The 12,746-nt window shown below is 41.5% G+C and overlaps 1 protein-coding gene across 5 annotated transcripts in view; it reads left to right on the plus strand.

The window, feature by feature from the left end:
• Positions 1-12,746, plus strand: part of plxnb3 (plexin B3) — a 73,606-nt gene that overhangs the window by 33,580 nt on the left and 27,280 nt on the right. For 2 of the 5 annotated variants that reach the window (XM_056265271.1, XM_056265270.1), the window contains exon 2: positions 9,744-10,863. In XM_056265271.1, the coding sequence (XP_056121246.1) occupies positions 9,760-10,863 (1,104 nt within the window). In that variant the 5' untranslated portion in view covers positions 9,744-9,759. Of the gene's footprint in view, positions 1-9,045; positions 9,067-9,743; positions 10,864-12,746 lie in introns of those variants that run through there. The other 3 variants (XM_056265272.1, XM_056265273.1, XM_056265274.1) reach the window with 2 other exon arrangements.

Raw genomic sequence — 12,746 nt, forward strand, 5'->3', positions numbered from 1 at the left:
GTGTTCAGCATATGGGGGGCGTAATTAGCTGCTCGTGTTGACATTCTTTTATTGTATCGTGCACCCGGCACCCACAAACAAGTTTTTCCTCCCTTTAATCTCTAATTTGAAATTGCACTCCTGCGTATTTGCATTTTCTTTCCCTCTTCAAAGACGGCCCTTATCTTGTAAAATGTTTGGCTTGTAAACGCTTTGGGGAACCTTCATTCAGAGTCATTATTGCGCTACCCAAACTGGGCAGACAAAACATACAGCTGTGTTTTTTTTTTTGTGTGTGTGTTGTTGTTGTTGTCGTTTTCAGCCTCTAAAACAGCTATTAAATAGGGTGTGTAATGTACGAAGTAGCCCGTGAATTTAGTGGCAGCTCCCTTCCTGTCGGCTTCACTGGAGTGAGCGTGTTTATCTGCCCCATCAAATAATTAATGTTGCATTTTTATGCACGCAGATGCTTGTCAAGGTGGTGATGAAAGCAGTGTGGGCCGCTCGCGAGTGAGAGTCTGGCGGTGTGAAAATGAGAGCCGAAGGTGAAACCTAATAATCATCATCATACGGTTGATGGTTCCAGAACTGTTTTTAAAATTCACAGAGAGTAGACACTTCTCGCACTCATCCAGCTTATGAATATAGATGTGCACCTTTCTAACCTGCCAGAACTGTTGAATTCAATCAGCGTAAAATTGAAACGGCCCTTTTAAAAAGGTTTGCTATGATTACCTGTAGGTTGCTTTCCAAAGAGCTACTCTGTGTCATTTTCCTGTAGTTTCACAGACTTTGCTTGTGATAAAAGCTTGCTTGAGCATCATTATATCTCCCATTGTGGCCATTATGGCTCATTACCATCAAAATAAGATGTCATCATATTTGTTTGTTCAGAGAGGTGATAATTACAGGGAGCCGGAGATGATCGGTTGCCTGGCTCCCTTATTCCGCCCGCAGCCGTGTTTTCTCCACCAGAAATTCCTACAGGACCTAAACGCACCCTGCTAACCTCTTGCTCTTCTTGCTGAAACGCCCTGATGATATCAGATATCTAGCAGCGTGCATGAAATATGCGCGAAATATTCATGAGCTCAGTTGGAGAGTATAAAGAAGCAATGTAGAGAGGAGGCTTTGCTGGAAACAGGACAGATTGCAACAGAGATACAATGATAGTTGAGTTGACGCGGCAGGAGGGAGAAAAGATTGAGTAAATATGAAACGGCTATAAAATATTAGGAGTCTGAGTAGCATACAACTGTCAGCGATGAAATATGCACGAGGTTACATTACTAATCGCCGTATTTTATTACACTCCCGCTTTCTGTTCTTCAAACAGCTAGATGCTTTCTCTGTTGTTTTTTGCCTATCTCTCTTTTTTTCAATTTTCCCCACCTTCTCTTTCTCTCTTTCCATATTTCCCAAAGTATCACCCCCCTCCTGCTTGGGTGTAGTATGGAAATGAGAACTTGCCCACCCTCCCTCCGCACAGAGGTGGTGATTAACCACTGCACACCCCAGGCACACACACACACACTCTCTCTCTCTCTCTCTCTCTCTCTCTCTCTCTCTCTCTCTCTCACACATGCACACACACACTTGGTGTGCTGACACTTTCATGCCTGGCATCAAAGAGACTTGTAAATCCCAGTCACTCTCACTCTCAGTACGCATTCAAAAACCCAACTCTGTAATAATCAGTGGCGTCTTTGAGATGTGCCCATCTCCACGAGACATGATGCGTGTTGCGAGATGCTTTGTCTCGCACCAAATTTCCGGGTTTATTTCCACCCTGACACCTGCGTTAGCATGGCACAGTCTCACCTGCTGCGACGACCCCACCGATCTGCGCCCGATCTGCTGTGTGTGACGACACGTATGCGATCTTACCTTATGACAACTAATGAAAAAGGGACTGTAGTTTAGCAAAAATTGCTTGCTTTTTTAATCAAGGAAAATTAAAGGGGATGGATGAAAATTTAATAATTCTCGTGACTTCCTTTAATCTGTGGAGCACACACACAAAAAAATATATTTTTCTTTTAAATATAAGTTTCTTTTATGGTCCATGCAATAAAAGCCAACAGACTCAAGTGTTGCCTAATTTGTTAACATTAGTAAGCTACATTAGTTAACATTACCAATGAACAGCTGTTTTTTTTAACTGATTAATAAATACTGAACTGATTATTGTTAATTAATACATTATCTGACACTTATGATATTATGTTGCTAAATGTTTAATATCTATCTGCCATGTAATAGCCGGTGATGCTGAGATGGCAATAAACTCAAATACTACTACTACTACTACTACTACTACTACTACTATCATTAACTAATGAGACCAAATCGTGTTCCACAAAAGAAAGTAAGGCAGGTTTAAAACGACATGAGGGTGAGTAAATGATGACACAATTTTGGGGTGACCTATCCCTTTAATTTACTGTCCGCTGGTTCTTGTATCGCTTTATGAATTTAGACGCTGCGCTTTTAAATTATCTGAGACATTTTAACGAGACACAATGATGCATTTTGTGAGACACCTTGTTTTGTCCCATCAGATTTCCTGGTTACTTTCCACTGAAATCTCGCTGCCCCCACATGCTGTGACCGCTCAGCCGACCTACGCCCTTTGTGTGGCATGAACAGACGCGAATATGATGCATACATCTTTTCTTAAGAAGTTCACACCTTGAGAAAGTGATCCAATTAAGCAAAAATGTCATGACTTGCTTATTTTATCAAGCTTTTGCTAGAAGGGCGTAATTAGTATTTATGAATTTACATGCATCTGCTTGTAAGCAGAATTTTGCATTAAAGCTTGAAGGATGTAACCCAGTAATCAGATTTGGGGGGTAATTTTGAGAAATGTTGAAGTCATTTAAATGTCAATAGTGATCAATCAACATTTCTGAATGCTTTGGAGATGCATGCTTATCGTCTATGGTGGTTACGGCCACTTAAACCTAAAAATAGTAGCCAGACTATATTGTTCTGTCAGTTCAGACAGTGTGCTTTAAATTAGGAGAGACGTTTTTGTCTCGTGTCAAGCCCGCTGAAGCGATTCCTTCCTCTGATAGTGCAAGCACACAGCATGGGTGGGGTTCGCAAGTCTGTCTGTTGGCTCACCCCCATGGAGGAGTCTTGGACTCTGAAGCTTGTCTTATTTTTTAACACACACTTTTTTTTTAATGTGCCCGCTAGATGCTTTGTGTGATGTCCTTCAGTTTTTTGTGTTTTCATGTGTGGAAAGAGCCTGTCTGGAAGCATTGCATGTATGTGTAAGCTTTGTGTCTGATATTGTGTTTTGCGTATTATGCACTCTGCAAAGAAATTAGACACACATGCACGCTATAATTACAATCGTGTCTGTTTCTGGGGGTAATGAGTGTTGAGTGAGCTTAGCAACCTGCAAGTATGCGTTTCGTTTTAATATGCTGCTGTGTAGGAGAGGAAGTTTACAGAGATTGGGAACGCACACACACACACAGAGAAGAGGATGGGCGGCACAAGCGCTTCCAGCCAGGGTCAAAGGTCAGCCTGCAATCGAAATGACTCTCCCCGAATTGGTTGCACCTTTCGGGAATGATAAACTCTGCTGCCTTCTATTTAAAACATGTTTACATGTTGCAAAAGCTGTTATTAGCGATATGTATGAAAGATAATAGCTATTGGTCTGGTTTTACAATGCAATGGTGCAAAACCAACCTCCATTTATTTTCACCCTTTGTCAAGTCCCAGTTCTTTTGTGTGTGCTTGTGTAAGGAAGAGCTCGCCTCCAATATATATCCCAAGCTCTTTTTCCATTCCTCCTCACAAAGGCAGTAGCTATTCCTCTTTCCTAGTGAATAGGGAGTGTGTTCTCGCTCTCTCCCATGATGCCCCGAAACAGTTATTACCATCTAAGTAAAAAAAAAGGAGATGAATGCTGATGCTGCAAAAGCTCAACCTAATTCAAGCTGTGAAATTGCCTGTTTTGACAGTATAAGAGACCTCCTGCATTCTCAGTTTTAGCACACTTTTGTTCTGTGTCATTCTCACCCTGTCTGCCTCTGTTAGGTGGATCTGTGTAGGAATGGTTGCACACTGGGTGGGATTCAATCGCTCAGTCTCTGTTTCGCTTCTGTTTGCCTCTCTCAGTTAAATTTTCGGTGAGGATACGGTGGTGGTGGCACACCCTCTCTCTATTTAGACGCCCTAGGGCTGTGAATGCCTCAACGATTTATTCACTTAAGACTGACACATGTAGCATTTCCATATTGTCATTTGAATATCAGTATGATATCCTTTTTTTCATCTTTATAATTTTAATCAAGGTTACTTACGCAAATAAGCAGTCATAGTTTAGTTTTTGAGCGTAGAGTTTATCAGGCTGTTTTCGCTACTGTACCTTTAAGACGGCTATATATAAATGACCTCGGTTATGATTTACAGGAGTTCCTGTAGCTCAAACAATAGAGCATGGTGTTAGCAATGGCATGGATTAGATTCCTAGGCAACACATCAACTAATTAGAATGTAGCCTATACCTAGAATGCTGTGTTAGGCCTGTGACACACTAGACTATTTTCAAATCTTCAAACCGATTTTTAAACCGTTGGAGACCACAGACATCAGGAGAGTTTTTAAACTGATTATTAACATAATAATCCTCAGAACGCACACACTAGACAATTTGGCCAGACCGTAAGACCACAAACCTACCGATTGTAGTAACGATTTCACAGTGACACGAGATCTCACAGAAACTCGCGTGATCAAACGCGGCTTCAGAAGAAGAACAAACATGGAGGACGATCAACGTCATCACCTGGCTCTCCTGGCGTACTTCCTTTTTTGCAGTGAAAAACAGAAAAGAAATCTTGGCTGAGAAAACGCTATAGTCTTCTTTCTCAATCCTCCACTTTCGTGACATGTTTGTGGCTGCCATGTTTCAGCTATAAAAGCGTGCAACATCCGGTTGGTGGAACTTGTTGCTCTCATTGGATATTGCAGGTATCCCGTCGGAGGAAGCCCGATCAAGAGTCGTAAATATCGAACATGTTTGATATTTGCAATTTGGCATCGGGGAAGCTCCGACGCGATCGGGAGCAGTAAAACAATCGTAATGACACCACAAAATTGAGGATTTTTTTGGGACAAAAAGTCAGTTGCGACAAGCCTCAAATCTGGCCACGCCCCCGATCATTGGGGGTGCAAATCGTGCCCAAAATCTCTTAATTTTAAAGTGGTTTGGCGAGCATAAGTCAATTAATTCAGTCTCTTTGTTCACACTGTCATTCAATATTGAAAATGTATATAGTTGATATCATAGCCATGATGAATTCTGCATTTAGAGGTAAATATAAAAAGTAGGGCTGTCAAATGATTAATCGTGATTAATCACATCCAAAATAAAAGTTTGTTTTACATAATATATGTGGGTGCACTGTGTATAATTATTTTATATATATATAAATACACACACATGCTTGTATATATTTAAGAAATATTTTCATGTATATACTGTATATAGATTTATATATAATTTATATTATATATAAATATAAATATTTTATATATAAATAATATTTTTTTCTTAAATATACATGCATGTGTGTGTGTGTATTTATATATATATATATATATATATATACACAAAATAATTATACACAGTGCATCCACATATATTATGTAAAAAAAACTTTTATTTTGGATGTGATTAATTGTGATTAATCATTTGACAGCCCTAATAAAAAGGTAAACTAATATGGCTTCATTGCAGTAGCATACATGCTAATCGGTTTCGGACAACTGCAAAAACAAGTTAAAACAGTTTTAGAAGAAAATGACTTCTTGGAAAAATTGGAAAAAGCTCTAACATATGTATGACTTTTTGTAACTTCTCTGGTTTGCCTAACATCAAAATGTGTCGGAGCCTATACTGAACTTATTTTTTTAAATAAAAGATCAAGGAAAATGTAAATTTTCATGGTATGACCACTTAAAAAGTGCTCTAGAATATATTTTTGCTGACTGCAGAATATCAAAAGCATGACAACTTCTTATCAAAGTGTTTTTCCACTCTGAATGCAAGTCAGCATCATTTAGCTTTTCTCCAGATCCTGTTGTGCAAGACCTTAACGAAACAGGTCATGACTAAGGATAAGAAAAATCAGCTGGCGGTCTGTAGGCTCTCTGAGCTCGTTTCTTTTGATCATGTTCATTAAACGTGGACAGCATGAGTCCTTAAGCTAGGTAGACAAGAGACACTGTACAAAGTGATGTTCAGCTTTCAGCCTTCATAAACAAGGTGATGCATGAACGCGTGAACTCTCCAATCAAAAGCCTAACTGAAAAGAAGTGGCTAATCTCGCCAGCATGTCAAACTGTCCTTTTCTCACCCACCATCCCTTTGAAGGTGGAGACGAGGTAAAATGTTATGCATACTGATAGATTCCAGCTTCTCTGGAATTCCCCCCTCCTTCCCTCCTCTCCTTTGCTCTTTCTCTTCATCTCTCATATACTAGGCCCTCAAGACTTCTTGGCTGCTGTGATATGAATTAAAGATGAATCTTTCTTTTCCCTCTATAACTTTCTCAGATACTCAGTGTCCTCTGATACTTTTTCTCCTTCAAAAATGGAATCGTGTTTGGCGTACTTGCAGAAATTAGTCAAGCCTCTCTCTAGACTTGACTTGCAGGCAAGCCTAACTCTTACTATTGCTGATATTTGGGGTTAGGGATTTGAAACAGACTCCTAACCCTAAGTATTACACCTCGGCATGCAACGTCTCTCAATGCTTGCCTTACAGACATGATGGCTCAAATTGTGTGGCTTGTTGAGGAAAGCTGTGCTGTGCAGTACAATTTAGTTTTAGTGGAGATTTGGGCACTTTTCAGCTGGTCAGGCTGGGAAACCCGCTTGCTGACTGGTTACAAGTAAAGCCAGCTACGACCACCTCAGATCAGACCTGAAAACCAGTATTTTTCACAAATAAAGAAATAGTTAAAATATGAATAAAAAGGAAGTAAACACTGGGCACTCGGTTATCTGGTTAGTTTGTATGCACTGGGAATGCACTTTATTTTTTTTTAAATAAACAAGGTAAATACGCAGACAAGGTCAGTTTACATACAACAGACATTAGCCAGGTTTACCTTACAGATTTGCGCAAAACTTTTACAATATTTTATAAATGTCGGTAAAAAAACGATTGCGAAATGACGTAATTTCCATTAACTGATGTTAGGAGACTAAAACGTAATTTTTTCCTTTCGCAATAAGTCATTCCAAAAATCATGGCAATGGATGTTAGTAGGTTTAAGTATATCGCAGCCACTGCACTAACCATGATTTTTAATCGAATGAGACGTAGGTGTGTTATCCAATCATTAATGGCACATTAATGGCAAGGAAAGCCCCTTAAACTTGGGAGCGGCTACACATTTCTGGGTGTTTCTCCCTCCTATCTGCTCCTAGGTCTTGATAAATTGTGGCATTTCTTTGTTAAGAATCCTGTATTCCCTTAATACTTTTGTCTTTTATGAGTTTAGTATCTCGTCTTCTGTCCAAACATACCGCGCTATCGTTAAAAAATGATCATGTGACTTTTACGTACGCCAGGTGACCTGTAAATGCAAAAAACTGTTTCCATTTCAGTTTTGAGAAATTTCTCGAATTGCCTGAGAAATGCGAGTGGGCAAACGTTTTTGCGATATATGGGAGTTTTTGCAAAATTGTCATGTTTCCATAGGGCATAGTTTTCAATTTGCAATTTCAATTTGCACAATTTGAAGGGTAATGGAAATGCAGCGTGAAAATGACATGAATATGGCATAGTGGGCAACTGAATGTATTGCAGCATAGTTTGAAATCGCGGATTTAAAGTCTGCAAGGTTTGTGAAATTATATTTAAAGACTTTTTAAAATTATATAAATGCGAAAACTGAATGCTGACAGTAAATGAGAAAGTATTATAGTGTTTGACTTTCTATTACTAATAATATAAAAAACTATAAATTAACTATAATAAAACTATAATAAAAAGCTATAATACTTTTTTGTATTACGTTTCCTTTACTTTCTTCGTATTAGACTTCTAAACAGAGACGTAAACTAATAAATAAGGAGAGTGGGAGCGCTGTGTGCTCAGGTGATGGTGTTCTCATCGCCGTCAAAATAAACGTCCTGATTCCTACGCATCAACCAAACAAAAAAACTTATCGGATGATGCCGATATTTAAAAATGTACAAATATCGGCTGATATATCGCCATGGCGATATGCCGGTCGACCACTACACACAACACCCTAGCAACCACATAAAGCTAAAAAGCTTTGAACACATTAGCAGTTGCATAGCAACTCCATGGCAACCACCCTAACAATCACATAGCATCCATATAATATTGTGCTTAATACCACTCGGAACACGTTGGCAACCACACAAAATGTTGGAAAACATTCCGAACACCTCAGCAACAGTATAGCTACACCCTGGCAACCACATGCAATAATCTAGCATCATGGTATTGAGTTCTGCAGTGGAGGCACCACACGGTTTCTTAAGAAAATGAAAATCTAGTTTTTATTGCATCAGATGATTCTTTATTTTCTCTGTTTTGTTCAAAGGTTGATAACTGAATGTAACCACAGATGCTCGTGTCTTTCGAGTGGTTGATTAAAGCGGTGTCTGTTTTCTTGGTTTCATGATTTCATCAGTAAAACCAGAAAGGCAACAGCTACAGGCATCATGCATAATTTAGCACCTAACTTCTTCACATCTCTATTTTACTTTTTTTATCAGCGCTCTCATATTCACACACACACACACACACACACACACACACACACACACACACACACACACACACACACACACACACACACACACACACACACACACACACACACACACACACACACACCTCTCTCCCTCTCCCTCCATCTCTAATCTTGATAATTCCTAGGAACGCTCTAGTCATTCTCATGTTATCTTACGGCAGTCAGCGTCGGCCAGTAAACAGTGAGTCAGACACCCAGAGACCGACACAAACACCAGCACAGGATTTTAATGATAACAGGAGCCCACGTCTGGCGAGCTTTGGTATGTTTTATCAGCCGCTGTTCTTGCGTTTGCCACTCGTATGCTGGCATTCTGACTTTTCTGATGTAAACTCCAGCATTATTGGATGTTTCGTGGTCTTAGATGCGCGTCTTTTATTGCCCTGGACCAAAGCCTGGCAGTCTCACTCAAGCATCCTTCACTGCCTGTGTGAAGGTGGCAGGACTTTGATGAACAAAAGAATGTATTTGAAGCCTGTGCTTCCTGTGCTGCATGGTGATGTGCGGCAGTAGGTATTCTTTGTGGTGTTTTTCTGTTAACTTAACATTTGTCTTCTCTCTCTCTCTCTCTCTCCCTTTATTTCTCTATCTTTATTTTTCCCTCCTGATCCCCATCTGAATCACCTCCTCTCTCTGGTTTCCGCTAACACTGACTATCTTGCTTTGCCTTCTGACTCTCTTCCTTCCTTTTCATGTGTTGCTCAACTTTCCATGCCCCTCTCCCTCTTCCTTACTGTCTTTCCCCGTATCTTCGCATCCTTCCCATAAATCTCTTCATGCACGCTGCCTTCACTTTTCTGACTTTGCATTTCTGACTAACTTTTATCCCTGTTGTTTACGTTCCTGCCCGTTCCATCCATTCTAAATTCTCTTTCTTCATGCATGCTGCATTTTAACTGCCTCCCTCTCTCTTTCTTCTTGATCTCTATCTCTTTTCAGCAGGTGAGGGGGTGCCATGCCAGCTGCTGCTCCCCTGTTGCTGCTCCTCGCCATCTTGTGGTGGCCTCTGGTAATGCCTCTGGTCCCCAGTCATCTTCAAAGCCCCCCTACATTCATCTCCCTCAATGGCTCCCGCCTCAATCACCTCCTGCTCGACAGCCACTCGGGCCATGTCTACGTGGGTGCGGTAAATGTGCTCTATCACCTTTCCCCAGAGTTGCAGCTGCTCTCTTGGGGCAAAACTGGGCCTAAACTAGACAGCCCAGACTGCCTACCACCCATTGACCCCACTGATTGCACCCAGGCGGAAACCACAGACAACACTAACAAGCTTCTGTTACTGGAAGAGGTCAAAGGAGGGTATCCACTCAGCCTGATTGTGTGTGGGACGGTCCTGCAGGGCATCTGCGAGAAGCGAAACTTGGAGAATGTCTCTCAGGTGCTGTATAAGACTGACAACCCTGTGGACACACAGTATGTGGCGGCAAATGACCCTCGAGTGTCCACTGTTGGGGTGGTGGTGGAGCAGAAAGGTGTTCTGCTTATGCTCGTTGGTCGGGGATACACCAGCAAAGGACCTGGCGGGATCCCACCAATCACGATGCGGCGCTTAGCCCCAGTTGCCCGTCATTCTGCACCAGCATTCTCTCACGAAGAACTTGGAAAGCTGGTCGTTGGTAGCTACTCTGAATACAACAACCACTTTGTGAAAGCACTCCACCACAACAACTATGTCTACTTTGTGTTCTCTCGACGCGACGTGTGGGGCAAACGAGAGTATCGGACATACGTTTCGAGACTCTGTGCAGGCGACCCCAACTTTTACTCTTATGTGGAGGTGCCGCTTTCCTGCGGTGGAGGATACAATCTGGCACAGGCAGCCGTGCTTGGGACACACCGTGAGCAACCTGCGCTGTTTGTGGCCATGGCTATGGGACAAGCGTCGACTCCCACACCCACAGACAGGTCGGCGCTTTGTGTGTACATGGTGGAGAAGCTGGATAAAGCCCTGCACGGCGCCCAGCTACTTTGTTACACACAGGAAGGCAAAGACGGCAATAACAAGGAGAAGGCGTACATTGAGTACGAAGTGTCCTCCAGTTGTCTGAAGCTCCCGCAGGTAAGTTGTTGGCCTGGGTTTTTGCAGTCATTCCTCAAATAGGATTACAACCCCCTGAAATTCATCATGTTGTTCTCAAAGGGCCTTTGATGACTCTGCCAACTGATCCAACAAAATTTAAATGTAGCTCTTTGCCAGTTTTTTTTTTCAGGATCTAGTTCCCTACACCCCTTCCACCATTCAAAATCAGTTCCGCTTTAGACCCCTTCAAATAACAGCTTAATTTAAACATTAGCCAATAAGATAGTGGTGTAGGCTGTTTTTTTTGCGGTAGCATGCAATTAGGTATCCGCTTATTTTGCCAATCTCTGACAGTTGTACCCGCCTACCTCAGCATGGCTTCAAAATACTTTCTACTAGCAGACGAAGGGAGTGGTTCCATGAATGTAGCGGCTTTAAATGAGGGGTAAATCCGCAGCTAAACAGCGATAAGTAGGAATATAGGGAAAGCCACAAGATATCGTCCCATTAGCCGGGTCGTGTAAGACAGCATAGCGTGTGGTTTCTTGGCGACAGATCAGGGTCAGATGGGGCTTTTTTGCGACGGGTGTAAGTCTGGGCGAGTGGCAGCTGCCTCAGTGCTGACACAGATTAGCGTCCAGCTGCCTGCGCCAATGCTAATCCGCACGGCATAACAAATGCAGCGGTATCTCCCAAACTTCTGCATGTCACTGGGCTGATTCTAATGATCTGCTCTGTGAATTTCAGAGATATTTCCATATTTAGTTTCTGCAACTGTAATGCAAGGGCCATTTAGCGTAACAAAACAAGTTAGTGAACTGTAATTTTGGGTATACAGTGGCAATTTTGGGTATACAGTTTTGTTAGGAGGAGGAAAGTAGGTATGGGGACTAATGGAGAATGGTTAATGTTCAATTCATGTGTCTCTTGCTGTGTGGAAGGGGGTAGTGTGTATTAGTATGAGCTTGGGAATGAAAAGGAGTAGTGTGTATGTGTGTAGCCTCTGGGAGGTGGTTAAATCCAGCTTAACGCTGCAGCTGGTTTGAGTTTCGCTGACCCACATCCTCTCTGAGCTCACTGGCCCAGTGACCAACACCCACAGAAGCCCACTGAACCGATGACCTCAAAGAAATAATAATGTCACCACATTTGCGGTGTACAGTTCACTAGAATGTCTAATATATGACTTCTGTCTGCTAGTCAGCTAAAATCTGCAATTGCTGATATTATGTAATTATCAAATCAGTTTGGAGAAAGTCACCAAGTGCATAATAATTTAAACGCTTATGTTCAAACCTGTGTGACTTAGAAATTATAAAGATAGTACAGCAATGCATGGAAACTACAGACTAGAATGCATGGGAATAAGAGAGTTCTCCTTTTGTACACAATGTCCAGAAAGGGTTATTAAAAAAGTAAATGGGGTTAGTTATTTCATTTTAACGTTAAGTTCATAATGTTCATGTTGCAATTTTAACAGTTATTGCCATCTCAATAATTCATAGGAAGAATTGCATAATGGCTGCTATGATCTTGTTTCAAAGCAGTAGGTGCGTTTGGTGTTTCTGTATTTGACCTCCTTTGACTTCAATTGCGTGCCACCGTTCCACTGTCCCGTGTGGCCACTCCCCTTGGTCTGTTAGCTGAGGTATTGTGTCCGTCCGTCCACTGACAGCTGCAATTCTAGAATAGCATTAGGTCAGGACACACAGGCCCATGGCTGGCTCCAGTGAGTGCATCTAAAAATCACTCCCAGCCATGGATAGATGATGGGTTGTGTTTGACAGACATCATTATAAAAGCAGCTGAGCTTTTTTAGTATTGATTTTTATGCACATGGCAAGGACAGGATGTTTCTGGCACTATCCAAATGTTAAAAAGTTGACTTTGGAAACTTTGTACTTACCCAGTTTTTAGAGCTC

Source organism: Rhinichthys klamathensis, unplaced genomic scaffold (assembly GCF_029890125.1).
Source record: "Rhinichthys klamathensis goyatoka isolate OS25496 unplaced genomic scaffold, OSU_Roscu_1.1 h1tg000231l_1, whole genome shotgun sequence".
NCBI classification, from domain to species: Eukaryota; Metazoa; Chordata; class Actinopteri; order Cypriniformes; family Leuciscidae; genus Rhinichthys; species Rhinichthys klamathensis.